This window comes from Scatophagus argus, chromosome 1 (assembly GCF_020382885.2).
Source record: "Scatophagus argus isolate fScaArg1 chromosome 1, fScaArg1.pri, whole genome shotgun sequence".
Taxonomy (NCBI): domain Eukaryota; kingdom Metazoa; phylum Chordata; class Actinopteri; family Scatophagidae; genus Scatophagus; species Scatophagus argus.
In genome coordinates, this window is record NC_058493.1 from 26,806,642 (window position 1) to 26,832,840 (window position 26,199).

At 44.8% G+C, this 26,199-nt stretch overlaps 1 protein-coding gene across 4 annotated transcripts in view; it reads right to left on the reverse strand.

Annotated features, from left to right (window-relative positions):
• Positions 1–2,851: 2,851 nt before the first annotated feature.
• Positions 2,852–26,199, reverse strand: part of mpped2a (metallophosphoesterase domain containing 2a) — a 63,491-nt gene continuing 40,143 nt past the window's right edge. For all 4 annotated transcript variants that reach the window (XM_046395283.1, XM_046395276.1, XM_046395300.1 and 1 more), the window contains 3 exons: positions 7,096–7,211; positions 5,401–5,514; positions 2,852–4,794 (listed from right to left, as the gene is read on the reverse strand). In XM_046395283.1, the coding sequence (XP_046251239.1) occupies positions 4,676–4,794; positions 5,401–5,514; positions 7,096–7,211 (349 nt within the window). In that variant the 3' untranslated portion in view covers positions 2,852–4,675. The remainder of the gene's footprint in view (positions 4,795–5,400; positions 5,515–7,095; positions 7,212–26,199) is intronic.

Consider the following 26,199-nt stretch of genomic DNA (forward strand, 5'->3'; position numbering starts at 1 on the left):
ACAGTGGGCGTTCAGCTGGGTGCAATCTGCGACCACACCACTAAATCCTGCACACTGCACCTTTAATCCAGAGTTAGGCAGGTTACATGAAAAACCAGAACAAGCAGACTTTAAAATTCATACAAATTACTAATTGATTTTATTTTACCAATTACTGAGCAGCATTTGAAAAAGTAATTAGCTACATTACTTGTTGCTTTACTTTTGATACTCAGCTTACAGCAATCAAATGATTGTTAAGTCTAGACTTACCAGTGGCTAATATTAGCAAGCTAGCTAAGAACAATGTGTAAGTAATGCCAGGACTCACATTAGTACACACTAGTGTTTACATTTAGCATGCACTGCCTAACATGTTACAAGTCATGTAGCTTATATATTATCTCAATAATCGCATCACATTACCGCAGACATATATCAAGATGGCCGATGTGTCCTCATTTCTTCCAACTTTACAAAAAATAAAACCAAACATCCCAAATATGAGCACAGCCTTCTTCTGGTGACATCATTTGGAGCCAGAGCAGTAGTGAGTAGTAGGTGGAGCCATGGTATTGAGTTCATGCCCACACGCTTCGCTGACCCAATCAGGAGCAGCGCTCAGCTGTCAATCATGATGTTTTTTATGGCATCAACTACAATTAACTAATTAAAACCAAACTGATTAGAAAAATGAACACTTGAACGTACATCAGTGTCATAAGCGCTACCTAAAATAACGGAAACCATCTTTGGGAAGAATGTATTTGATGTGTATTTTGAGTTTTTAGTTTGACCCATGACCCACCTGCTAAGGGAGGGGTTTATGAGTTGTACCGCAGCCAGCCACCGGGGGGCGATCAAGAGATTTGTACTTTTGGGGAATGTCAAGCACCTTCATATACAGTCAATGGTTTGCGCCTACAACATGGGCTTACATCTTCTCATCTCAGTTAAAATAATGAAAGTGTTTTTGAGAAAAGATACCGTATCACAAAGCACAATATCACAATACTCAAGTGTATTTGTATTTTTCTTGCACCCCTACTGAACACTGCAGAAACACAACATGTGCAGCATTAAAGTGACTGCATGCATTCACACCCACACTAAGAGGTTGAACGAACAGAGCAGAGCCAGAGCAGCGGCGTCTCCTCCTGCTCATCTGTGGCCTACGTTAATATGATTAGACTGGATTATGGTAATGTGCAGGGGGATCTGGTGGGTGTGGGGCGATGCTTTGCTGCTCTCGTTTCGGGGAATAGTTAATTGGTTGGGTTGCTTTGATGTTGTGGTGATGAGAGAAGGGGGTTGGTGGGAAAGGCTGGCAAAGGCGCCCTACAACTCAAGCCCATTTTATTTTTGGCCTACGAGGGATCTGTGCTGGCGAGCGGTGAAAAGGAATGAAACCTGATGAAAGCAATGAGAAATGACGCAGATCTGGAGAGGCAACACAGTGAATATTCAGATAACAAGTACGGGAGCCACACAAGCCATATTTTTATTCTCTCCTGCTGAGTGAAGCACGTTAAATCAACTGTTGATCCGCTCTCACAGAGTTTAGTTTGAGGTCCGTTAAAGCTTCTTTAAATCGAGCAGCGATTCACAGTGGTTGATAACCTCTTGAAAAAGGTTGATAAGCTTGTGTTAGTAAAAAGAGGAGTTTCACACCATATTCTTCTACAAATGGAAATTAAAACACCCACGTCGCGTGATGCAGCAGCCTTGCACAGCTTTTCCAGCTCAGCTGTAGTTTTAACTCCATCATTTAAGCAATTTCAAATAGCCCTCACAGCTGGAGAGGTTAAGGGTGTGCAAAGGGTTTTAAATTCCACATTTTCAACACAGTTGCGGATGGGGAAAATGCTGCTGCTCCGCCTTTATATTCATCTGTAGGCCGTGACTTTTTAAACACGTTACTCTGCTGGCCACCGACACAATCGAGGCCAGCAGGTGTTCTGCCTCAAGATGTGAAACACCTGCCGTGATGGTGACCTGCACAGATAAGCATACATTTATATGTGCGGTAAATAAGTATACCAGTAGGCCGTGCCTGTTGCAGCTGCGTCCAAACCACATCAGTATTGACACGACACGCACAAAGTAAATGCAGCGGTGATGTGAAATCAATAAGCAGTTGTCGGACAACTCAAACTAAAAAGGAGATTGTGAGTCAGGCCTTTTGGTCCAACATCAGTGTGTGACCTCACAAATGCTCTGCTGCATGAATGGGCACAAATTCCCACAGAAACACTCCAACATGTTGTGGAAAGCCTTCACAGAAGAGTGGAAGCTGTTAGAGCTGCAAAGCTGTCTGTGTGTTTACTATGCTGTGTCATTAAGGTCCCTGTTGGTGTAAAGGTCAGCTGTCTCCAAACTGGTGTACTTAACACCAACAAATCTAAACATCAGCTTAGACTCAGCCCAAACATGAACACAGGACACCAAAACAAACTCATGAGGAAGCATTTTAAAAAGAATTATTTGTGTAGATTCACATTACTCAGTTCTTTACTTTGGATTTCATCACAAAGACTTGAAAGTTACTTCTGACTTGCAAAACAACTGCTTTTCTACGGTGGCCCTGAGGTGCCAAACAGAGCATTTCTGAAAACCAATCAGCAACACAGCAGCAGCATTTCAGAAAACTGTTCTGTTGATTTGTTTTTTCAAAATAATCTTGTGTTTTGCACCTCAGGGCCACCGTACACCAATACAGCATGATTTACATATTTATTGTCTTTTTAGCTTTTCAAAACACTCCGTTTCCTGTGAACTGACATAACCTTGGAGACTCAAAGTTAGAACATTCAGGACTGAGCCTCGCCTTGAAGACGGGTCACATTCCAAAGATCAAAAACCAAGGCGGCGCTTGATAAGTAAAAATCTTGCAATTTTATTTGCATATAAAGGCAGCTAAATATATCACAATGAACTGAAAGAGAGAACTAACATTTCCATGAAGAGGGATACAATCAGAGAAAGAGCGAGAGAGGAACAGAGCACAGAAAGAGCATTTACAGCTGCAAAGTTGAGACAACTATTGGCAACATTTTTTTGTGCTAGCAAGATTGCATTTACACACAGTGCAAAATTAGAAAAAAAAAGCAATAAAACACAAATACTATCAGATTTACACTTTAAAGGACAACTTAACCATGTTTAGGCAGGTGAGTTGCTGGGAACAACCGGCACCTGTTGAATTGTGACTCTGACAGATTTTCCTCTCTCATCCAAAATGAATGTCTACCCGACTGCGAGAGTCGATACAAAAACATTAAAGAAAGCTCCGAGGAGCGTCTGATGGGAGCATTTCAAGAAGCTTGTCAATCATACATCAGGTGCAGACACACAAAAAAAACGCACCAGATTTCCTTTTTTTTTTTCATCCAACAACTTTTAGTACAGATGTTTTACAACATGAATATATAATATATATATATATATATTTTATACATACATTTTCCAAATTAGATCAGAAATCCATAACGGGATGTTACAAAGGTAATTTTTTTGGGTTGTAATTTGATAGCTTGCTGTCCCTGCGTCAGTCAGGTGTTGTTTTGCGGGGATGACGGGTAATAAATAAGGACTTTTCTCTGAGCTCGCAGAGAGTGGGGCTCTAGCTGAGAACATTAAAGCTAGTTTAAGGCAGCGTCCCTGTCAGCCAATAAGAAAAGAGGAACTGACCAGAAAACAGAAAAGATAAAATAAAATGGACCTAAACACAAAATATCAGATGATACAACATAAAACAATGGCATCCATTGTCCGGCCAATGCAAACCAAACATAAAGAAATTGTACAAATTCACAAAGCATCATTTATCTTACAGATCTGACCAATATTTATCAAGAGCAAGATTGTTTCAACCACAAAATCCCTCTGAAAAAGGAGAACACCGGTGCCTCTCGCAGCTCATTTTAACTTTCCCTCCAAAATTCTGCATCACGTACTGCATTCATCCTGACTCGTTTACGCCTCCGTCACATGCAGATGTGATGGTACCGAAGTACGGAAGGCCGGAGAGGACAAAAGTGTAAATATTCCTGAAGTTATGTTTTTCATTTCATGATCACAGAAGTTGTAATTGCAAAATACTACCATAAAATAACACCATATCCCCATAATGAAAAAATATCGATAGTTTTCTGTGTTGCAAAGAGCTGTCACACCGCAGTAAAAACGGTCTTAAATCATCTCGCTCTCTTCTGGCGTTCTGCACTCAAGCAAAGTGATCATTTCCTGGATGAGGTTTCCATTTCTTGCTGGGGCGGTCAGGTGATTGACACCAAGTAGCACCAATTTAAATACGCTCAGCCCTACATGGCAAAATCAAAGGACCAAAAAAAAAGTTTCCTCTTGAATCTCACTTTGTGGAAGATAAAGATAAAAAGGTAAAAAAAAGTTTTTCAGACTACGCGAGCAAGAATCTGAGAGGGAGACCTGCATTGTTGGCACAAATAGGAAAAGATAAAGATAAAACACCGGTATTCTCCTTTAACCCTCCCACACAAACTCCCCACCCCATCCCATGTCTCCAAATCTCCTCAATCTCAACAACAGCTTGGAGAAGACCAAAAGTTTGCAAAGAAACACTTAGAATTTTTTTGTTTTTTTTTTTTAAAATTGACATATTTATAGAAAAAAAGTAGTTTATCCGGTCCGAGACCCTCCCCGCCCCTGTCCTCTGGTCTCAGGAGCTGGAGGGGTTGGGCAGGTCGAACACGATGGGGGGGTTGGTGGGCTGGAAGCTGACGGTGCAGGTCGACGCGTTGATGAACGTCGTGTAGCCGTCTGTCATGATCCCGTAGCCTGAAGGAGGGGAGAGGAGGGGGGAGAGGAGGGGGGAGAGGAGGGCAACAGCAACAGGCAACATTCAGTCAACCGTCAGAAAACTTTGCAGCGCCCACGTCTCATTTTACCGTCACTTCATCGTGTTCATTCACCGCCTTCTTTCCACGTCCTCATCTAGCTGCTAGCACTAGCTGCTAACGACTGGCTTGAGCCAAAGTTTCATTCAGCTGCGCGTATAATTCGTCCTTTATTTTTGCAGGATAAAAAGTTGTTTAGATGTCACGATTGTTGTGAGTGACCTCATCGAAGTTCTAAACGAAACTCTTTGTAACTGAAGGCGGGTACACAATCTTTCTGTTAACGTAAAGTAACTAAGTAAGTTGAATGTTTAAGATTAGTTTAAGGGAAAGAAATACATTTGATGAGTGCAGGAGTTAAGTCACCTCATGGAATGACAGATAATTTTAGGTTAGGTCAGAATCTCTTTGAAGGAACAACTCAGTCCGACACGCCCGGCGGCCTTGCGTGTTGGTTCCCTGTCTGTAACAGGGTCTTGTAAACCTTGAATGTGATCCCTGTGTGGATCCATCATTCAAACCAGACGCCGGGTGTTACGCTCAGTACCTTCGTGTATGCCTCCGAAGGCGTGAAGTTTGGGTCGCACCCGCTTCTGGACCGTGTTGAGCAGCTCCACGCAGCCGACCCGCTGCAGCTCCTTAGGGACCCAGTCTCGGAAACCTACGCAAACACACAAAGTAAAAATTCTCAGTTTCTCGAAACGGTCCGGGGGTCGTTTCCCAGTGTTATCAAGGGCTTCCATCACGCCAGAACCACAAGACCTTAACTGGATGTCATGAAGCGGCTGCAGAGGAAACACACTGAGCACCCATGAAGCAAAACTGTGAGGAGAACAGTGGAAACACTACATGTTGCTCGAGTGTAAAAACCAAAAAGTTCCTCTAACGCAGGTGAGCTGAGGTACACCAAAGTGTAGCTGGTTGTGCTTAAAAATCCTGGCACCGAGAAAATAACCTGCTTTTGCTGATAGTATTTGTAGCAGAGCTGCGAAGGTGTAGTCTGATACTGCTGTCAAAAATTTATGATAAATAACTAGATATTGTCTAGTATTGCGAGCTGAAAGTCTGGCTTTCCTCTTGAATGGGCATTTAGGGCCGACTCCTCCTGCTGTTACTCTGACGAACAGAAAAGCACTTGATGGTCAGTCACAGCAGCCTCCAGCGCTGAGAGCTTATTGAGCAACTTGTGACATGTAACCATATCACATAGTAGGACAGGACTGAAGACTCGACAGCGTCTGTCTGTCTGTGTGTGTGTGTGTGTGTTCTCACCTCCTGGAAACATAAATAATGTGTTTGATTTCAGAGAGCGTTGGAGCCTGTTTGCAGTGTGTCTCCTGCAAGCTGCACAGCAGAGCATGTGATTTAGAAGGAGCGAGCAGCAGAGCATTTTTAATTAATCCAGAGATGACGTGACTGACGAGTCCAGCTGACTGGTCACAGAGTAGACAGAATTTCAGTCAAGCACAATAGACTTTGGTTTACTGCAGCCCTAACAGCATCAGCTGACTCAGAGGCTTTGACTGGTGACCACAAAGCTAAGAAAGATCGACTGAAAGTTTATCTAAAAGTACATTTCTGAACTCATTCTGAAGCAGCTCCTGATGCCGAACCCTGTAAAGTAAGTACACGTTCGCGCAGATGAGACCTGCTCTTCATATTTCTTCCACAGTCGTGCAAACCCTGATTTTTGTTCTTTCTCTTTTCCACTTTCTCTCTTCCTGTTTCGGAGAGCCACCCCAACATCTCCGGCTGCAGCGTCCCCCCACAGCCCTGCTCTCCCCTCCCCTGGTCTCCAATCGTTTGCAGCGTCTGTCACACTGGTGCAAAATCGAGTTTCTATGCAATCAAATGGCCACAGCGGCTGCCGCAGCAGCACCGGCAGCAGCAAATCCTCCGTAGGCGAGAGGGAAGGAAATCACTCAATAAAGCCAGATGGAGGAAAGAAAAAAAAGAAAAGCCAACAAACTGGGAAAAAACAACTAGAAGGAAAACTGAATCAGTCTGCGGTGAAAAACAACAGTATGTATTTTCTTTTTCATAACGTCAAACACTAATATTGAATCAGAGTGTGTTCAGAGGGTTTGTTCCAGATACGGTTGGATTTAGACGAAAACACACACACCTACACACACACAGCCTGCTGAGACGCCTCCAGTGACTTCATACAGGTTTTGAATAATGAGGCACAACCTCATTAGATATGGTGATGAAGGGACTGTGATTGGTTAATTGGACTCACCGAGTGGAGGACCGTGGGTCATCAGGATGTCGATGCCTTCAGGGACCAGGTTCCATTTATCCAGCAGAGACTGACCTCGAGGCAGGTTGAACCCCCAGCCGTTAAACCACGGAGTCCTGCAGAGACAGAGAGGGACAGACCACATTAACATCGCCCGGGAGACTCAACCACGACTCTGACGTGAAGAAAAGCTAAAGCAAAAACATACGACTGATTTTCAGGCACCTTTTCTTCAGCATGCAACTTCTCAGAAGCTGCAGCAGTGAAAATGTTTTCATGTTTATGATGCTCCTTGAATAAATTCACTTCATAAACTGCTACAGCTTCGCCCACAATCTGTTTGCAAAACCACATAACTTCAAACAAAACCAAACTGTCTCCACATGTCCGACGCTGCTGCAGCTCATCCGGGTGTTTTTGTCCCCAACCACAGCAGAGTTAGAAAAATTCATTAAAATAGCTTAAATATATACATGAACAGCTGCAGGAAAGCAGGTCCATACAATGCAGCAGCTGGGGGGCAGAGTAACCAAAAGTTTGAGCCACATCAGTGTTGACTTTCAAACATTTTTCATTTAAAGTTCCTGCGCTGCGAACCACAACAAAACAGTAACGTAAAAACAACAACAAAAAGAAGACCTGAATCATGCTACAACACAAAGCTGAGGGCCACCCCTTTCACATAACATGAAGGTATTTCGTCTATTGCTAACATAAAATTATTGATTTTAACAGCTGTGAATGGCTGAAGTGATGAAAGTGGAAAAACAGGCACAATACACAGTATAAATAGTGCATTTCACATGAAACCTGCAAAAACAAAAATGCACATGCCACAACAGGACCCGCAAGATAAAATAACCCGTCAGCCCAGAGGACTCGCCGCTGCACACTCAAACGTTATGTAGTGACAACTCACGAGATGGTTAATTTGCTCCGACTGTTTACCCGGGAATGGGGGGGGCGCTTTAAATTCAAAGAGCCACAGTCAGGTTTAAGTAATTTTAAAAGCCGAAACTACACAGCTGACTGCACAGCCTGCTTAAAAAAAAGGAAAAAAAAAAGTGAATTTCTAAACAGCAGGGAGCCACATCATGTGTCAACCCCCATTCCCTCTGCGACACAGGCTACAGATTGATTGACAGCAGCCGGGCCACCTCCGGCAGCCTGGATGGGAGTGTGCAGCACAGGGCTGACAGGCAGCATCTCAGCCTTCCCCGCAGACACAAAGAAAGCCTCCATGTGGCTGAGTGAGGATGGATGGATGGATGGATGGATGGATGGATGCATGCAGGAGGGTGAAAACAGATGAAGAAATAAAGAGAGCGGGGGGAGGGGAGACTGTGGCGAGAAACAGAAATCGAGTAGAATCTGGTTGATAAATTGAGCCTTCATTTATCACAATAGTGGTAATGGCAGAAGAAGGCTGACAACAGAGGAAAGGAAGACAGATTATGGCCACATAATGCACCTCAGTACATAAGCCGACCCGCTGCCACAAGGCCAGAAAAAGATCCTTTTAATTTTAATTTGAGCTCTGCAGCAGAGAGTAACTCATGCAAAGATGAGCTTGGCTCTGTTATTCCCAGGTCACTGCTGGACGGCTTCCACTCACTTAGCGATATGGGCTGCGTGTGGTATTTGACCGAGAGGAAATCAGGGCTGCGCAAACATCAATAGGCTTTGTTACAGTGAGGGATGGATGCTCGGGCGCTGATCAATACTTCCTGTTGGACAGGAGGGCAGATGGGGCTAACCAGAGCCCGAGCAGCCTCATGATGTGTAAAACATGAGGTCTCAATCCCTCCTGGTTCATTTTAAAACACAACCAAGCTGCTGAAGTATATCTCTGCTGAAAACAAGACGCCACAAAATAATTCGGCTTGGCGAGAGAAAAAGAGCATTACTGCGTAGCCTGAACACCGGCTCAGGCCGTTCGGGTCCGGGTTTGAACGGTATCGAGTGTTTGTGCGTTGGGCAGACCTGAGGTTCGCTCTTTGATTTGCTCGCTCAGCCGTTGCCTCGTTCTCTCGCTCGGTGGAGAGCTGAGAAATGAGGTTAAAAATGAAATGTGAGGAGCGCGCGGGGGAGTGAAGGCCACAGACTGAACTGATTAATTAGAACTAATCACACAAATCGGAGTTAATGGAAGTCTAATGGATTACTGGGAAGACTCGCCACTTCTCAGATGGAAACGGCGCTGCTGCTGTAGCGAAGAGAAACTTCCAAAGCAGTGAATCAGAGAAGAGTTGGCTTGGTCGGCTGGCTGCACACGCAAAGAAAAAAAAATCACAGACAGAGCATTTGTCTGGCTCTAGTTTTGACTAATAGCGCTAAGGCCAAACTCTGAAAAATGGCCAAACGCATTTATTTCCCCCCCATCCAGAAAAATAAATCGTGGTTTCTTTCAGCAGAAATAAATAAACAGCTGGAACGTTGATTTTTGCGCCGTGTTTCACATGTTTTCCCCCGCATAAACACATTCGTCCGAGAGATGAAACATAACCCTCGACACGAGCCGTGGATCTGGAGCCAACCAAAAGGTCCTGAGTGAATGCAGAGCGGGACGCTGCAGCTCGACGCCACAATGGCCCCATTGTCGACTGTCTGCCTATGAAATATACCTTCCATGCAAGTGCATTTGTTAACCTCCGCCAAGATTAATGACATCCCGGTCACATAAAGGAGAGATTGTTTCCTGTGTGGCTGTGACACAGGTTTTATTATACTGTGCTGCTCGGTGTGTGTGTGTGTGTGTGTGTGTGTGTGTGTGTGTGTGTGTGTAGTGGGCACAGTGCACATCCACCAGCATCTGAGTAGGATGTCAGTGTTGAACAGAATGTACGCTGCCAGTGTCTCAGTCTGTTCTCAGTGTGTATAAATGTAGACCAGTGTGTGTGTGTGTGTGTGTGTGTGTGTGCACGCGTTGTGATAAGAGTACATTCGGAGCCTGGTCTTGCCTTGACACTTGCCATCTGGAACGTGTCGCCGTGGCAACAAAGGAGAAGCATCTAGAGCCAGGCGCAGTGGGAAGTAGCACACCATCACAGAAATAGAAGCACAAAGAGAAAGAAGAAGAGGAGGAAGGAGGTGGCGATCAGAGCAAAAGGAAGAAAAGATACAAAGGGAGGAGGAGGAGGAGGAGGAGGAGGAGGAGGAGTTCTGCTGTAAACAAGATAAAAGACAGAAACTTCACCTGCCGGACGCCACGTGTTTCTGGTGCAAGTGCGCGTCGACTCGAGATGAGGAAGGAAAAAGATCCCTGAACCTCAACAAGAAAACGTGCAGAAAAAAACTAACAAATAAACAAAAAAAACTACAAAATCGCATCTTTAATTGCACAAAATACTGCATTGAACACAGGTTAAAAACGTCCAGTCTGGGCCGGCGGCGGAGACGAAGCAGACAGAAACCATTTAGCCCTCGTGTGCAGAACGTCAATATTCAATTAGGCCGGTGGACATCATTAGGACGGAGGCGCAGCGTCTCTCTGGGCGTGACTCCACTCTTAACCCTTCTGCCCCCCCTGAGCTGCTCTCTCTGGGTCCCCAGACGGACTCTGATACCCCCCCATACCAGACACACACAAACTGAACGCTTCACTCCTCTCATTAGGCCTTTGAAAGCCGACTCCTCCTTCACTTCATGGATCATTTTAACCATTATTTTACCCCTCACTGAATCAGCTGTTCGAACGTTTAAAAGGTCCTCTGACGTTTCTGTGTCAACGACCCCGACATTATTTTGGAGCCTCAAAGGGTCAGGCGGACACTTGTCAGACCTCATCGACATGTGGTGTAGTTGCATTCGGTGCATCAGCAGAAAAATAATTCTGACAGTTACAAGTAAAAGGAAATTTTAAAGCAAAAACTTTTGTGTAGTTCCATCTTCAGTGTGAGGATTTACTACTTCTCTGTTGTATATTATAGTAAATATCTTTCAGGTTTGTTGGTCCAACAAAACAGGACATCTGAAGAACGTTTTTCCAGTATTTTCTGATATTTTATAGACCAAACAAATCACTGACTGAATCAAATAATCCACAGTTTAACAGACAGGTAACACAACAGCAGCCATATTCTGGAGCTTTACAAAACCGACTGGTTAATTTTGTTTACTGACTTACAGTTAAGTGTTATTATATTGATCATCATCTTCATCGCCGTCGTCTCATAAATTAAAGCAAAAATGATCCCAAACCACTGATTATTTTTCTGGGAGGCTCTGGGGTAAACACACTCAGGCCAACCTCATTCATGCGCTTCTTGAAGCAAACACACACACACACACACACGTACCTTCATTTACCCTGTGCACTCCACAGGGTAAATGTTTCCCAAACACAGGCCACCTCTGCTTGTGTCTCAATCAACAGACAACTGGGAGACAGCAGTACAGACGTCATGCAAACACCCCAGCTGGTAAGGCACTGACTGTCTGTTAAGGCCCTGACTGCATTCAGTTCTTCAGCTGAAAGTCCTACAATGTCCTGTAAATGTCCTAAAATGACTGCTTTGCCAAAGAGGCTGCAATGTCCGTGTTAAAGACAGCCTGAATGATAAAACGATGATTCATTTACTTAAAAGCAAAGACCAACGTTGTTCAAGTCTGACCAGCGACGAGACTGAAAGCAAAGTTTGTCCTGAGATGACGCCAGAGGATTTGGGCTCATTAAAGTTCACACCCACGAGGAGAAGAAATGTGGTCTATAAACTTCACATGATTTCAATATTTCTTGTATACAAATGAAAAACAAAAGGTCCTCTGGCAGGTGTCGCATCCACAGCAAACATGAATGAAATGCTTGGGATAAAACTGTTGGCCGAGTGGAAAATTTGACCTGAAGGTGGCACCACAGCAAAGGCTGAACGCACCTGAGACTGTTGGACTGTTGGTCGGACAAAAAAAGTGATCTGAAGACGTCACTTTGAGTTCTGGGAAACTTCGATGAGCAATTTAAACAATTAATCAAGGAAATATTCAGCAGATTAATGGAGCTGGTTCAGTCTTATTACGAGTGTCAGAGAACAATTTCTCCAACCAGGACAGCAGGAAATGGACCAGAATACGATGCAGCAACAGGACGTGATGGTTTTGTGATCACACTCGGTCAGCCATCTCGTTCTGAGCCAATGCAGCAAGCTCCCGAGTGATTATATTCCCCGTCACCAAATCTGAGAAACGAAGGTGCTGAGTGAATACTGACACTGGAGGAATCCCCTCGTCTCTGTGAGCACATCTGGTCTGCAGAAGAACAGTACAAGAACACACACACACACACACACAGGGCGAGACACAGCGCAGTGTGTGTGTCGTGGTTGTGTTACGAGAGCAGAGATAAAATCGAAACATGTCTCAGGTAAAGTATGAGCCTCTGCCTAAAAGCTGGGGAACAGCTGCACCCTGGGATATCAGCGCGGCGCTGAAAATGCGGCGGGACGAACAAGCCGCTCTGTGACCGGGCCACAGATAACAGCGGAGGGAGGGAGGGAGTTGTGTGCAGGTCCAGCGATCCATCGTGTCTGACCTCTGAGTCTGAGCGGCCCCGGGGTCAGAGGAGGAGGGGGGGGCTAATTGATCAACCTGTCAGAACCAATGAGGAGGGCCATGTTAATGGGACTTTTATAAGCCCCTTGGGACGCACCACCTGACACTCAGAGCTGTAAGAGTATGTGCAAAGCAGAGTGCATACCCTGTGTGTGTACCTGTGTGTTTGCGTGTGTGTGCATGTGTGTATGTGCAATCCCAGAGCCCAGGTAGCCTTATTAAAAGGAGCCAAGTGGAGACTGTGGCTGGGTTTTGACAAATGGCCTCTCAACACCAAGGCCACCTTTGCAAACTTTGGGGACGAGGTAGAAGGCGAAGTCATAAGGGTGAAGGGGCTGTGTGTGTGTGTGTGTGTGTGTGTGTGTGCGCTCTGCCCCAGCACTAATAACCTGTGCCCAGTGACTGATGGAGTGTGGAATGGATTAATCTCGCTGTAGTCATGCTGCCAAACGCAGAGGAGCTAAGGGTTAGCCACCAGACTTAGCCCGCTTAGGAAAGGCTACAACCATGGGGACGGGTTATCACACACACACACACACACACACACACACACACACACACACACTCCCCAGGGTTTGTCTACACGCTGAGATGCAGCCAGCTGCAGTTTGACCTGCGGGCCGCTAATGTGAAACAACCGCTGCATCAGCCAGCAGACACTTCACAGCAAACACAGCTGCTCTCGACGACCCAGCAGCTTCCAGCTATCCACTACATTCAGGTGTGAGAGCGAGTGAAGACAGAGAGACGATGAGTGGAAGAACGAGGAAGAACGAGGAAGAAAAGAAGAAGAGAAAAGCGGTCAGTGAAAAACACTGTAGCAGGAAATCAAATGAGAGCCGAGACGTTCAGGGTGTATCTCATGCTATCATTACATCGAAGAGACTTCCTCTTTAAGCACCACCAACCCCACCTCTCTCTCTCTCTCTCTCTCCCTCACACACACACACACACACACACAGCCTATGCAACCGGAGATACACTGGATTAGCGCAGACATCAAAGCCATCAGAGACTGCAGTGACTGAAACTGCCAGTATGGACGGGTGGGACTGCGTGAGCATGCATGCATGCATCGTGTGTGTGTGTGTGTGTGTGTGTGTGTGTGTTTGTGTGTGTGTGTGGCAGCAGAGGGAAAACAGACAGTTTGTTAAAGGGTAAAATGAAATCTACATTTGATGTGCTGAAGAGCTGAAGTACCTGAAAGCATCACATAAACTGAACCAACTGTTCAATATTCTACAGAAAACCATCAGAATAATCTGAAAGCTCTAATTTCGTGAAAAATCCTTCACAAAGAGGCTTCGAGGATGATATTTGTCTGAAATCACAGCATCTCATTTAAACTAAAACTGTAAAACTGGCTTTACTACAGAACATAAAACACTTCAGAACCAACAAACAAACAAATAAACCACAAGCGGTTTAATAAAAGAGCTCACAGCATCTGAAGTTGAGGCAGTTTTTCTTTTTTGTTTAGTCAGAAACTGCTTTGACATAAACATACCAGTTACATCAGTTTGGTCTTGTTTTGGCCTTTTTTTACGAGCTGAAAGTTAGCTATTTTCCACTTCAAAATCCATTAATTCTCTCTCTCTTCATCAACTCATTTTGAGGCATCGATACCAAAAATCTACTTGTTTATATTAAAAATGAAAATACACCAATATGTTACTGGGACATGTTTTTGCTTTCCAGTCAAAAAGTCGTGTCAGTTTTCTGTAGTTTGACTGAAGTCCAAACACACTGCGGATTAAAGTCTATGTTGCAACAGCACTAATGCAGGGCTGCCTGTGGATGTGGCGGGTGGAGTCTGGGAGGAGCCGCGTGGTGCTGTGGGAACTCGGATGCGTCTGAACTCGAGGATGGAATCTAAACACTTTGAAATACAGACATTCGGGAAGCTGAGCAGGTCTGCAGAAACTGGAGAGCAGACTAATAAAAAGAGGGGAAATCAGGGTCCTATTCAGAGAGGCCGTATGAGGGCTGGGGGCAGGGGCTGAGAGCCATTCAACCTGCCCCGAGACACAGGGTCCCATTACCCTCTCGCAGCCCTGACCCCTGTGAACTTGATCCTGGTGAACAATGGGGGGGGTGTAGAGGGAGAAAATGGGGGAGGATAATATCTCTGGGAAATAAGTGAGCTTCCCTCGGTGACAATAACCAGCAGACGGGGTTTCAGTTCTCAGCTCTGGTCCGAGGACCGGCACTGCGGCCTTTTCGTTGTCTCTAAGGATTTCGAACAGAACAAGGTGATCTTAAAATCGAATGCACACACTTCGTTACACAGGTGTGTCTTTCAGGCTGTTCAGCCCCTTACTGCTTTTCTTCCTCGGCATAAAGACTGCAGCTCCAGGTCCGCAAGTTAATTGGAAAAATTTTGAAAAAAAAAATTGTTTGAGCATCTCAAACTTTCATTTATGACACACAATACTGAGAGCACCAAAAGGATGAAAGAAAATTATTAAAAAGGACCCTTGTGTGCTTTGGCCTCTGCTAGTCCTTGTGCCAATTCAGGCCCGACGCTGAAGGTCTGCTGCTCTTCAGACACAGACAGAATTTTAACAGAAAGAGAAATCATACAAAACAAATCGAGATGCTTTGACATAAATTAGCCCAGTGCAGTGACACTAGAAGTTGGGACATTCAGACTTCTTTGTTGGCTTAATAAAAATCCAGACTGTGTCCAAAATCACTCACTATTCAGTACATAGTCCCCCATTTCTCTCTCCTGCTCTGGAGAGGTCAATGCTCCACCACGTTAGCCTTCCTTCCATGGATTTATTTAAGAGTACTCCGCCTATTTAGCATCACACTGCTGTCGAAACTCGGCAGTGGACTGTTCAAGCGATCAAAATCAATGCAACAGAACCAGACATATTGCTTATTTTATATATTAAATCACAATCTCCATACCCAAAGCTGGTGCTGCTTTTAGCCACAATTCAGCTCGACGGCAGACAGTCCCATCGCAGTCTACAGAGGTCTCACTCCACATCCACATCTACTGTACATTTATGAGCTACTTGCAACACAAAGAGACATGTCTCACTTGATTTAACTTTAACTTGATTTTCTGTTGCAGCCTGTGGCTACTGTTTCGTATTGGGAGTTGGATGTCAAGTTTCACTAAACTTCAAACTACAATTTGACTCCACAGTGTTTAACATTAAGAGGGCATTTAGTTCAATACAGCAGAATCTAAAGACAAATACAGGTCAGTGTGAGTTCATAATAAGATTTCAGCCTGAATAAAAACTTTTTCATACTATCAAAAAGATGTTCTAAGCCCTGACAACAACCAGCAAGTGGCTCAGTGCAGCTAATGTTCTTTCAGTTACTAAAATTGTCTTCAATCTCCTTCACAGCTTTCACACTAGTTGGCTTTCCTTGTCACAGTCAGACGCAGAGTAAACCAACATCATCAATAAAGCGTACTGCAGTCATTACTGCTCTGATTATATTCCTATTTGTCGGCTCTGTGGTGCAGAATTACTCTCCTCCTGAGGCATTTGAGAGAACAAAACGGCATGTTCTCACAGGTTCCTGTCAAAGGGCCGGGATCGCACCCTGCCTTGTCCTGACATGACAGACCGACCGGTCTTTACAGCGCAGTTCAAAGGTCAAGGAGGGAGGACAAGGCGGGGGGTGTTAAAGGCAACAGGAAGGGCCACAGGGTCAAGCCGGTGCAGAGACATGGCACTCTGTTAGCGGTCATTGTCTCGACCTTACAACGAGTGGATGCAAGCGGGGGCACAGAGGCGCAGTGGCAACAATAGGCACAGGAAAGCACACAAACTGGCATTGTTACTCTCATGGGCTTGTACACAAAGAGCCGGAACACAAGCAAAACAAAACGCACGGGGCCGAGCAGGCCGGCCTGCACAAAGGAGCTCGGGACGCACCCATAAAACAAAAACCACAAAAACACAAATTTGAAAAGAGATTATTTCAGGAGACTAAGATTATTAAACATCCAAGGGAACAGGATGTTTAATAACCCAGGGGAGCGGTAAACGATCGATTTAAGGTAAGTTAGCTACAGTCACACAGCTTTCAAACTCGACAATAAATCATTCCACTTCCCCATTAGTTTGGCATATTCCTTAAAAAACATGTTATTGCAACTGGTGGTTGTTCGCAGATCACTGAACGCGGGTTGCAGTGTATTTATTTAGGATTCTACATCCCTGCTGACACCTGGATGTTCCTACCACCCACATCGGGTGTCTAAATCCAGCGGGACGAGATAAGCAGAGTCCCGTCCTTGCCACTGAAGCTGTGCAGAGGTCAGCAGGAAGGAGGGGAAGTGCTGCACGACGACGTGAATGCTATCACCACCGAGCAGGAACGAGTAGGTAGGCTGCCCTTCTGTTTATGGAGCTGTCGGTGCCGCCGTGATTGATGGCTCGACTGCAGACAATCCACATCTCCCTCACGGGCCACGCGGTGACGTGGGAGACAAAGTGGGAGAAGCATAAGTGTGTGAAACAAAACACAACTTGGAGAACCAGTTCCAACCGTGGCGAACGTGAAGCTCGGCTTTTCTCGCACTTTCAACACGTCCACGACCATTAAATCAGCTCATGTTTTATCATTAACTCAATGGAGTTCTGAGTTTTCAAATCAGGCAACTTTCACTGTCTTATTATCACATTCAGAATAACAGAATCAAAGTTAATAAAAATGCTGAGCTCCTCCCGTTCAGTCCAACACTCGTGGCTTGTTCCACTTCATCCCAAAGGGGTTGTGCAGACCAGGCAAGTTCCTCCACACCAGACCAGCTCTTTAATGAGATGACTTTGTGCATGAGAACATATTTTCCTGATTTTCCAACAGGAAAGGACCTTCTCTCAAACCGTTGCCACAAAGTTGAGTGTAATAAAAGTAAAATAAATAAATAAAAATAAAAAAGTACAATATCCTTGCAGACTGTAGCTCCCTTAACTGGAACTAAGGGGCTCAATCCATGACCGACAGCCCCAGACCCCAGACTGCACATTATATGGACACACATATGGTTTGATTATGAATTCAATAATCTGCCCCTTGGTGTAAAATACAGGGGACCAAGCTTGAAATACGGGCTGCTTTTAGCAAAAAATATCACCTTCAACAGTCCCCGTTTTACTCCATCTTAAATCATTAATGTTTTCTTCCATCTAAAACTTGCAAGAAAACTCAGTGGAGCTTGCACCTCTTTTCTCTCTATCAAAAACCTTCCAGCACTTTGCATCTCCGCTGCTGTATGCAGACTTGTTGTCATTGCTGGCATTACTTATTCATCTGGGCTTCAGCTGCGGCAGCACTTCGGTTTATGACCTTTCGCACCACACTCTGCGGAGAATAATGGCGAAGACAGTTGGAGTTGAAATCTATGTTTAGACAGGGAAAAAAAAAAAATAATAAGTCACTGTGGTAAAAGGTGCAGCTAATGCAGGGCTGCCACACCTCAGGTCACAGCAGCTGGGGACTCAGGGCTTCCTCTGCCTTTCAAATATTTATCCCCCCATAGCGTGAGGCGCAGCATGGGACGGAAAACAAGATGGAGTCCTGCTGGGCCCAGGATCTGCCAGTGGACACACATACACACCAGGACAAACAGAGCAAAGAAAAAACAAACAGATGGGGCAGATTCAGATGTCAGAGACATACATGTGCCCCCTTGGTAACCACCACCACAGTGTTGATAATGACGGAGACCTGCTGAAAGAGCAGCCTGGAGTTTTTAGCAGCTTCTCCAGTGAATGAGCAGGTAGCCTGCGGTCGGAGTTCAGGTGCAGCACAGGGGACCGTCTGCTGACAGATCGTCTTTACTCCCCGGCTGCTTGCTGAGCCATCTCGGGCTCCCTTCCAGGGGATTGTGATTGCATTTTATAGCCTCGAGCAGCCTCCTTGTGTCATGTATCGCTCCTCGTGGCGCCGACATCTGCTTAGCTCTGGGCTCTTCTCGTCTCCCCTGCGCTCCCCGCTGTGCTGGATCGTTTGATTAAGCCTGCGTCACTCGTAATCAGACTCGGAGCTCCACCCAACCCCCATACCTGCAGACCTGCTTCCTAACAGCCTCAGTCACGTGACAGCTGCAGTTTGACTCTCTGATATGATGCATTTTCAGCGTAAACAGGAAGTTTGTAAAGCATGTGAAAAGAGCCAGAAAGGAACAACCACATTGAAAAGAAAACAAGGCTTTCAATTTGCGACTTGATGTTTTCTTTGACATATGATTAAAATATGATGTGAATTTATTTTATAATTTCGGTACAGGCACTACTTTGTTGTTTGTTATGTCCTTTATCTCGACTTGTGCAAATACATTTTCAGTGCGTAAAACCTGAATTATTATTCTTTCAACACATCATGCACAAAGTGATGACATGTCACCGGACGGCGTAGGACGAACTCGATTCATTTGTACATGCTTGCCTGTTAAATTCTGAGCAGAACGAAACCTATTTATTACCACTTGCTCACCTGCCCCATCACTAAGCTATTCATTATCAAGGTGACTAACCTGCACAGCCATTAGCTGCAGTACAATTCATATCCCGTTACTCGTCCAGTTAGCGCAGGTATGCTGTTAACGGGAGACGTGCCATTAATTCTGCAGGTACAAAGGAAGACGTGACCCCGTTTCAGAGAGCTGCGGCGAGCCTCTGCACCGCCAACACACCGCCGCCGTGTGTTTAACGGGCCTCGTAGGGGGAAAGAGACTTACAGTGTGTTTACACAGTGGCATCTCTGAGCTGGTATTAATAATAGAGCCACTTAGCATTCAGAGGCTCCGGTCTCAGCCACGCTGTTTGTTTCACAGGTCATTAAATTTATGCCGCAGCCCTAATGTTCATTACGGCAGCAAACCGGCCAGGGGTCTGTAACACTCGCTCACTGTCTTTAATCCCCCGCTGTATTCCTAACACTGGCTTTCTTTTCATCCCTCGCTCATTCTGCCTCTCTCACATCTCAGTCCATTTGCTCGACAACAATCTTTTTCCTGGTTTAATTAAAAGGACTGCACCAGTGTTTCCAGGTTTCTTGTCTTTGTTTCCTCCTGTCCTCGCTATATTTTTCAGCCAGCACACACAGGAAAAAAAAAAAACATCGCTTTCAACAAATGTAAGTGCAAAAAGCAAATATTTTAATGTGGAGAAAATGTTTGTGTTTTCGACTACACCCTTCAGTGGTGTAGTTCGTCCACCTGTGAAAGCTGTAGCTGCTGCTGCTTTCAACAGTTTCACCCTCATAGGTGATGCTGCCAAGAGGATGCTAATCTTTGCTCAGGTTTAAAGGCACTGAGACCACACCAAAGTCAACATGCTGCAAGCTAACAGAGGCTGCAGGTCAAAATGATAGACAAAAGACACACAAGAAATAATTTGAAATAAACTGACTGGCAAACACCAGGCAGGGAAACATGAAGAAATGAGTTTGTTTTTCCTTTTCGAACATTATTTTCTTAAAAACCATTTTCCTTAATCTCTATTGTCCACTTTTCCATCTGAACTATTTATTTTTGCCTCTCATCAGGTGCTGCAGAAAAAGCAACATCAATCCTAACCATCTCACACATCAGACCCACAGATACAACACCAGCAGGCCTGAAGGGGCACATTTAACATGCACACAACACTGCGTAGATTCATGTTGGAGTCACAAACAGCAGCTTGGTCCCACAGGCTCCAACCGCCCACCAATCCCTTCATTATTCCTTAATGCAGCTGATTATTCTGTTTAGAGAAAGAAAAAAAAACAACCCATTGCCACACAGTCCTGCAGGAGAAAAAGCAAACACTTTAAGGAGCGAGCAAACGCTCTGTTTAATCTAATTAATCTTCTTGGAAATGTAGCGCACTTTGAAGGCCGCATGCTCAGCTGCTGCAGGAAACAGCAGAGGGAAAACAGAAATTATTTCTCACAGGTGGTCAGATGCTAGCTGTTCATGCTAACACAGACTGCGTAGAGCCACGGGACAAAGGAAAAACAGATCTGACGTTAAAGCTCACAAAGACGAGACAAAGCAGTGATGTGTGTGAGTTAACTTGCTTCTCAGATGCAGATACAGGTGGACCGTGCGCTCCATTCATCAACCATCATTTATGACAGTAAATGATGCTGCACTAACTGGGGCACAAGTGGCCAGTTATCAGACACACTCGCTGACCAACAAAACCCAGGAAGAAGACATTAAACTCAAACAGACTCACAATCTTGAATCCTCCAACAGCTGCTGTGTTCAGAACCCAGCAGACTTGTGGTACAGGATGTTACTCATTTAACAGTTTTTATGATGACCCCAGTCATTGTCACAATCCTCCAAAGTCACTTAAGGTAGAGATAGATAAAAATGTCTCAAATTAGAATATGCAGAATTACAACCAGCATTTGTAAAACTGCGATTATACCCAATGTTTCTCTTGGGTTGGCTGAGTGTGTGTGTGTGTGTGTGTGTGTGTGTGGTCACATGTATCTGTGGTCCCTTCTGCATGGCCCAACCTGAATCTGAGTGAGGATCAGGGGCTCTGCAGGGCGTCCAGTCGTGTGGCTCTCTAATTAAAGCTGACGCAGCCACTGGAGCCCGCCAGCTCCTGGATCAAAGGTCACGGTGCAACCATTGATGCAAGCAGGTAGCCAGCCACTGTGACACGGGCTGTCAAGGGCAAGATGCCACTAACCACCACCCCTTCCCCTCATCCACCTCTTTAACCTGTCCTCCTCACCTGAATGATGGTCCCTGCTTCCCTCTTCCTCAATGCTCTCCCACCTCTCCACTCCGAAAGTTTCGTCTCCTCAAGAGAAAAAACACCCTCCCAATGACATGGAAGAGAGAGAGTCAAGACTAGAGGAAAGACGGAAAGAGGGAGGGAGGGAGGGAGGGAGGGAGCAGCAGAGCATCTATAGGAAACTTCAGAGCCCTTTCAGTGCGATGAAAGAGCAGAAACTCTGAAGCGAAGACACAAGGCCACATGTCACTGGAAAAGAAAATGCTGTAGGTGGAGAAGTGAAGCTCCCTGTGTACCTCTGGTATGAATGATGCTATCTGTTCACCAGAATAAAAGCATGCTGTTGACCTTTGCAAGTTCGCCCTTTCAGGGCAAAGTGGAACTGGCCTTTGGTGGATTTTCCCAGCGACATCGTCAACAAAAAAAGGTCTTCAAGGACGCCAGTGTTGAGGAAGAGGGAGCAACTGCACTAAGCAAAGCCATTTATCTTGTTCATAATAAAAGTACGAAGAAAAAAAAAAGGTCTCAAACACAAAGTGAAGGGGTCTCTTATTGTGTCCAGTAAAGTAAAAGTCAGCTACAGCTTGTAAACAGAAGTCACATGGACTCGGGGTGTTTAAAGTTCAGAGTCGTAACACCGCGTCTGCCCCGGAGGTCAAACACCGCCGGCTGTAGGAGGAGGTCCGGCAATAGTGTAGTTACTGCAACTCCACCTACAAGGTTCTCGGCCTTTATGCTGAAGCACACGGCTTTCGCATCACGAGGACCTGCTGGCTGTCAGATGTTAACACTCCAGCACCTCCTTCTGCTGCTCAGAAACTCTTGTGCTTTTGGTTTCCTGGAACTGATTGGGCATTGAGTATATTGTGCTTCCATCACTGGTTATTCTTTGACACTGCAATCTTTAGTTTTACTGCAAATGTCTATTGGTTCCAAGTACTGTTAATAATCAGTATCAGCCAAGAAAAAAAACAAAAAAACATATCTACTAGTGCAGAGACAAAAATGATAAGTCTATACTCATAGAAGCTGGGTTATGATACGTAACCAACGTTCTGTAAACACATTTAAAACTTGTCAATATTTAGATTTAAATCAGAAATCATCTGATAATAGAAAAAGTAAGCAACAACACTAAAAGGATCAGATGTTCAATGCCATTTTCAGCACCTCCAGCTGGTACCAAAAACAAAGTATGGAGATGAAGACTTTGTCCTATTTGTCATGTTTACAGATTATTTTAAAAAAGACAAAAAAGGCTGAAACCCAAATGGGACCTGAGAAGTGACAAACGTCTCTGTGAACACTGGAACCAAATTTAGCTGAGGCTGAGATGCACTTCCTTTCAGCCTGGCGCTCAGTGTCTCGCTGCCGCAGATGGACGTGTTCTTCACACTTGTGAAGAAAATCTAGGGCTTCAAGATAAAAGATGGAAACCACATTAGGTGATAAGAGCCCAGAGACTCACATGGCTGCCAGTTATGCATGTTCACATCACAACATGCAGACAAAGAGTGAAGATTTAGTGCCTTGAAAACATCCTGCTACATGAGACCGCTTGTGCACATTTTATATCCATTAGTTTCCATACGTTTGGTCACACAAGCAGAGAGACAGCGTTCCATATCTGTCTCTCAACGTCCCCGTCAAACGGACGAGGCCGTCGAGACAAAAAAAAACAAAAAACCTGCAACACAAGCATAGACATGTAAACCACCAATTACACCTCACAGCCAGAGGCTCTGCATGCACTGTGACCGCAGTCTGTCCACACAATCAGGGATGAGCACTAATCTGACCTCAGAGCAGCGCTAACAGTCTGCTGCAGAAACACACACGGCCGTCTCACTCCATTATCTCACATTATTACTTTTATTCACAGACCGCTCAATCTTACATCACACGGAAGGTGGGGAACCTCACAGGAGACTGAGCTGCAGACATAAACACATTAAAATTATTCATTTTGCTTTGATAATGCAGGGAGACAAGCAGAGCAGGAGGTCAAACTCCCCACAAAGGCCTCTTCATTTCTTTTCATCTCATTTTCTTTTTTGGAAAATTAAAAAAAAATAAATAAATAAAAAAAATAAAAAAATCAAATCAAAACAAATGTAGCAGCCAAAAAAAAAAAAACAAAAAAAATCGAAAGGCTACAACAGGACATATGCTGCAGCTTTCCAATCCAAAATAACGATCAGTACAGTCCAAAGTACTGACGTCTAGAGTTTCCAAATCGATACCCAACTAAATGACTAATCTTTCCTTTATGGGATCCACCAAAAGTGTCAAGAAAATGTCAACACAATTCTCACAGTGAAAAAGAGGGCTGAACAAAAAAGCAAAGCGCACGACCCTTCCTTGCTGGGAGATTTTATTTTCCTTCGCTTGTGTAAGAAAATATTCCGGACACCGAAGACGACTCTTGTTTCTGGAGTCTCAAGTCTCCAAACTGGGTGAGTTTTAAAGTGTGTTTGTCCATTCACCTGCGTCACCTTGACAGAACAAAAACCTGCACTCAAACGAAAAACTTTTCCTCCGACAACAAACCACGCTGACTGACTTTTCAAACTGGTTCATTTTCCTTCTTTCCTTGCAGTAAATCTGTGGCCTGAATCCGTGGCAGGATTTCGGCTGTGTCAGCCCTTTTTTCCAGGCCCGCGACTGTTTGATGGAGCTGCTGGCTGTCGCGTGGCGAACCCCCCCCCCCAACTGTCCGGCCGGTGACTGATGCACACGGGCCCACAGAGGAGAGCTTTATTAAACGATGGCGAGGACCCATCACTCTCCCTCTGACATATTGGGGGCTCACCTTGGTGTGGGGGTGTCAGGGAGATATGAAACATTTAGTCCGTCTGCATTAACACACCCTTCTGAGGACGTATGGTGTGTGTTTGGTTGGTTTCCAGTATGCTGCACTTTCGAATTTTGACTGCGTTTCATATTTTTGTTGCACCAGGGCCATCTGAGAAGGCTGCCTCTGTATGTATGTATGTATGTATGTGTGTGTGTGTGTGTGTGTGTGTGTGTGTGTGATTTAGCGGGGGACGCTGTGAGCCATCACACTGCAGAGAGCGAGGGCACGATGACAAATCCATCACTTAACCCCCTCATTCACTCCTCTGACACACACTGGAGAAGCAGAAAAACACGTACACACACACACACACACACTCTACAGCTGCAGACCCGGACCTCCTCCTCCTCCTCCTCTTCCCCTGCCCCTCAGCCCTCATCACCAGCTGCAGGAGGCTCCATACAGTCTGCACCTCCCAGCATCTGTAACCCGAAGACTACCTGCAGCTCCACCGGCACCCACGGGTGCACCAAGCAGGCCCAGCGACAGCAACAATAACACACAAACAGCAGGTGCGCCCGCCACGATGCAGCCTCGTTAAGAGACGCGTGACGATTTCCATTTTATGCTCCATTAAGTAAAGGTGTCACATTTTAACATCAATAAATCATTATCTCATTAACTTCTGAAATATTGCTGCAATTAACGTCAAACAACTGCTGACAGAAAAAATATTTCATTTCAAAAAAGTTTTTCAGGAAAGCTGCAAAAGGAAACTTTTTGTTTATCTGATCACATTCTGAGAAGGTGTACAAATCTGCAGCTTATCTCAGTTTATTTACGTGTGTTTCATGTTCATTTTGGGCCTGCAACTAACAATAAACTACTAATCAATTCTTTGGTTTAGAATACGTCAGAGAAAGTGGAAAAGCCCACTACTTCAGCTACTAAGATTACTTGTTTTATCCCACCAAAATCCAAAACAAACATCCTCGCAGTGTTTGGGACAAAAACGCAACTTTTTCTTAATTTACTAATTTTCTCGTACGACTGTTGGAGAACGCATAGAAGAGAAAGCAGAAAGAAAGAGACCATCCATGCGTCGTCTCCTTGTCTCCAGGTCATAATGTGACTTTTCAGAGGTTCAGAAAGCTTCACCAGACGAACTCTCTGCAGAGTGAAAGAAACGAGGGCAGAGCGGCCATGAAGCCCTTGACTTGTTGGTGACGGACGTTTGTCAGGGCCCATTACCTCATCAGAGCTAACGCTGCCATGTGCTCACACCCCGACAGAGCAAGCAGTGTGTGTGTGTGTGTGTGTGTGTTTGTGGTGGGCAGAAAGCCAACACAAACTGACAGAGGCTGGCGCCGACAAAGAGGTGACTTAGGGGTGATTAAGCTGAAAGCAGCTGACACAAATGTCACATCTCAGAGAAGCAAACAAATGAAAACATCAAGTTAAAAATATTGACTTTCACTTCTTTGTTGCTGTCCAAATGCACACTAAAGTTCTGATAAGAAACACCTCATTGCACCGAAAATGTTAATAAATTATTTTCTTATTTTACATCTCGGTTTTTGAAAGCCATATAAACTTAAAACCAATTTTTACATGCAGAAAAAAAATGTTTTGATTTCACTACTTGCAAGCGCAGGGGATTACGTATATTTATGTATAAAAAATATGTCTATTCAAGATCATTTAGATTGATAAATGTTTCTTTAGTAAATGTAGAAATTCAGCTAAATAAAACTCACAGAAGCTTTACAGATATAAAATGAGTTTGGAGCTTCCTCTCACACGTGAGTGAAGCACATAAAGTTAATTTTATTTTAATTTATCTGCTGTGAGCCCATACTCATTTGGGAGCTTTTTCTTTCATTTGATAGGACAGGATAGGATTAGACAGGAAAGAGCAACAGAGAAGGAATCCAATGCTGAGGACTTGGCTTCTTCGCACACGAGGCCTGCTCCCCTCCAGGTCGGCTATAAGACCAACCTGAGATGAATTCTGCTTTTAAAACAGCACATTTTGTCACATAC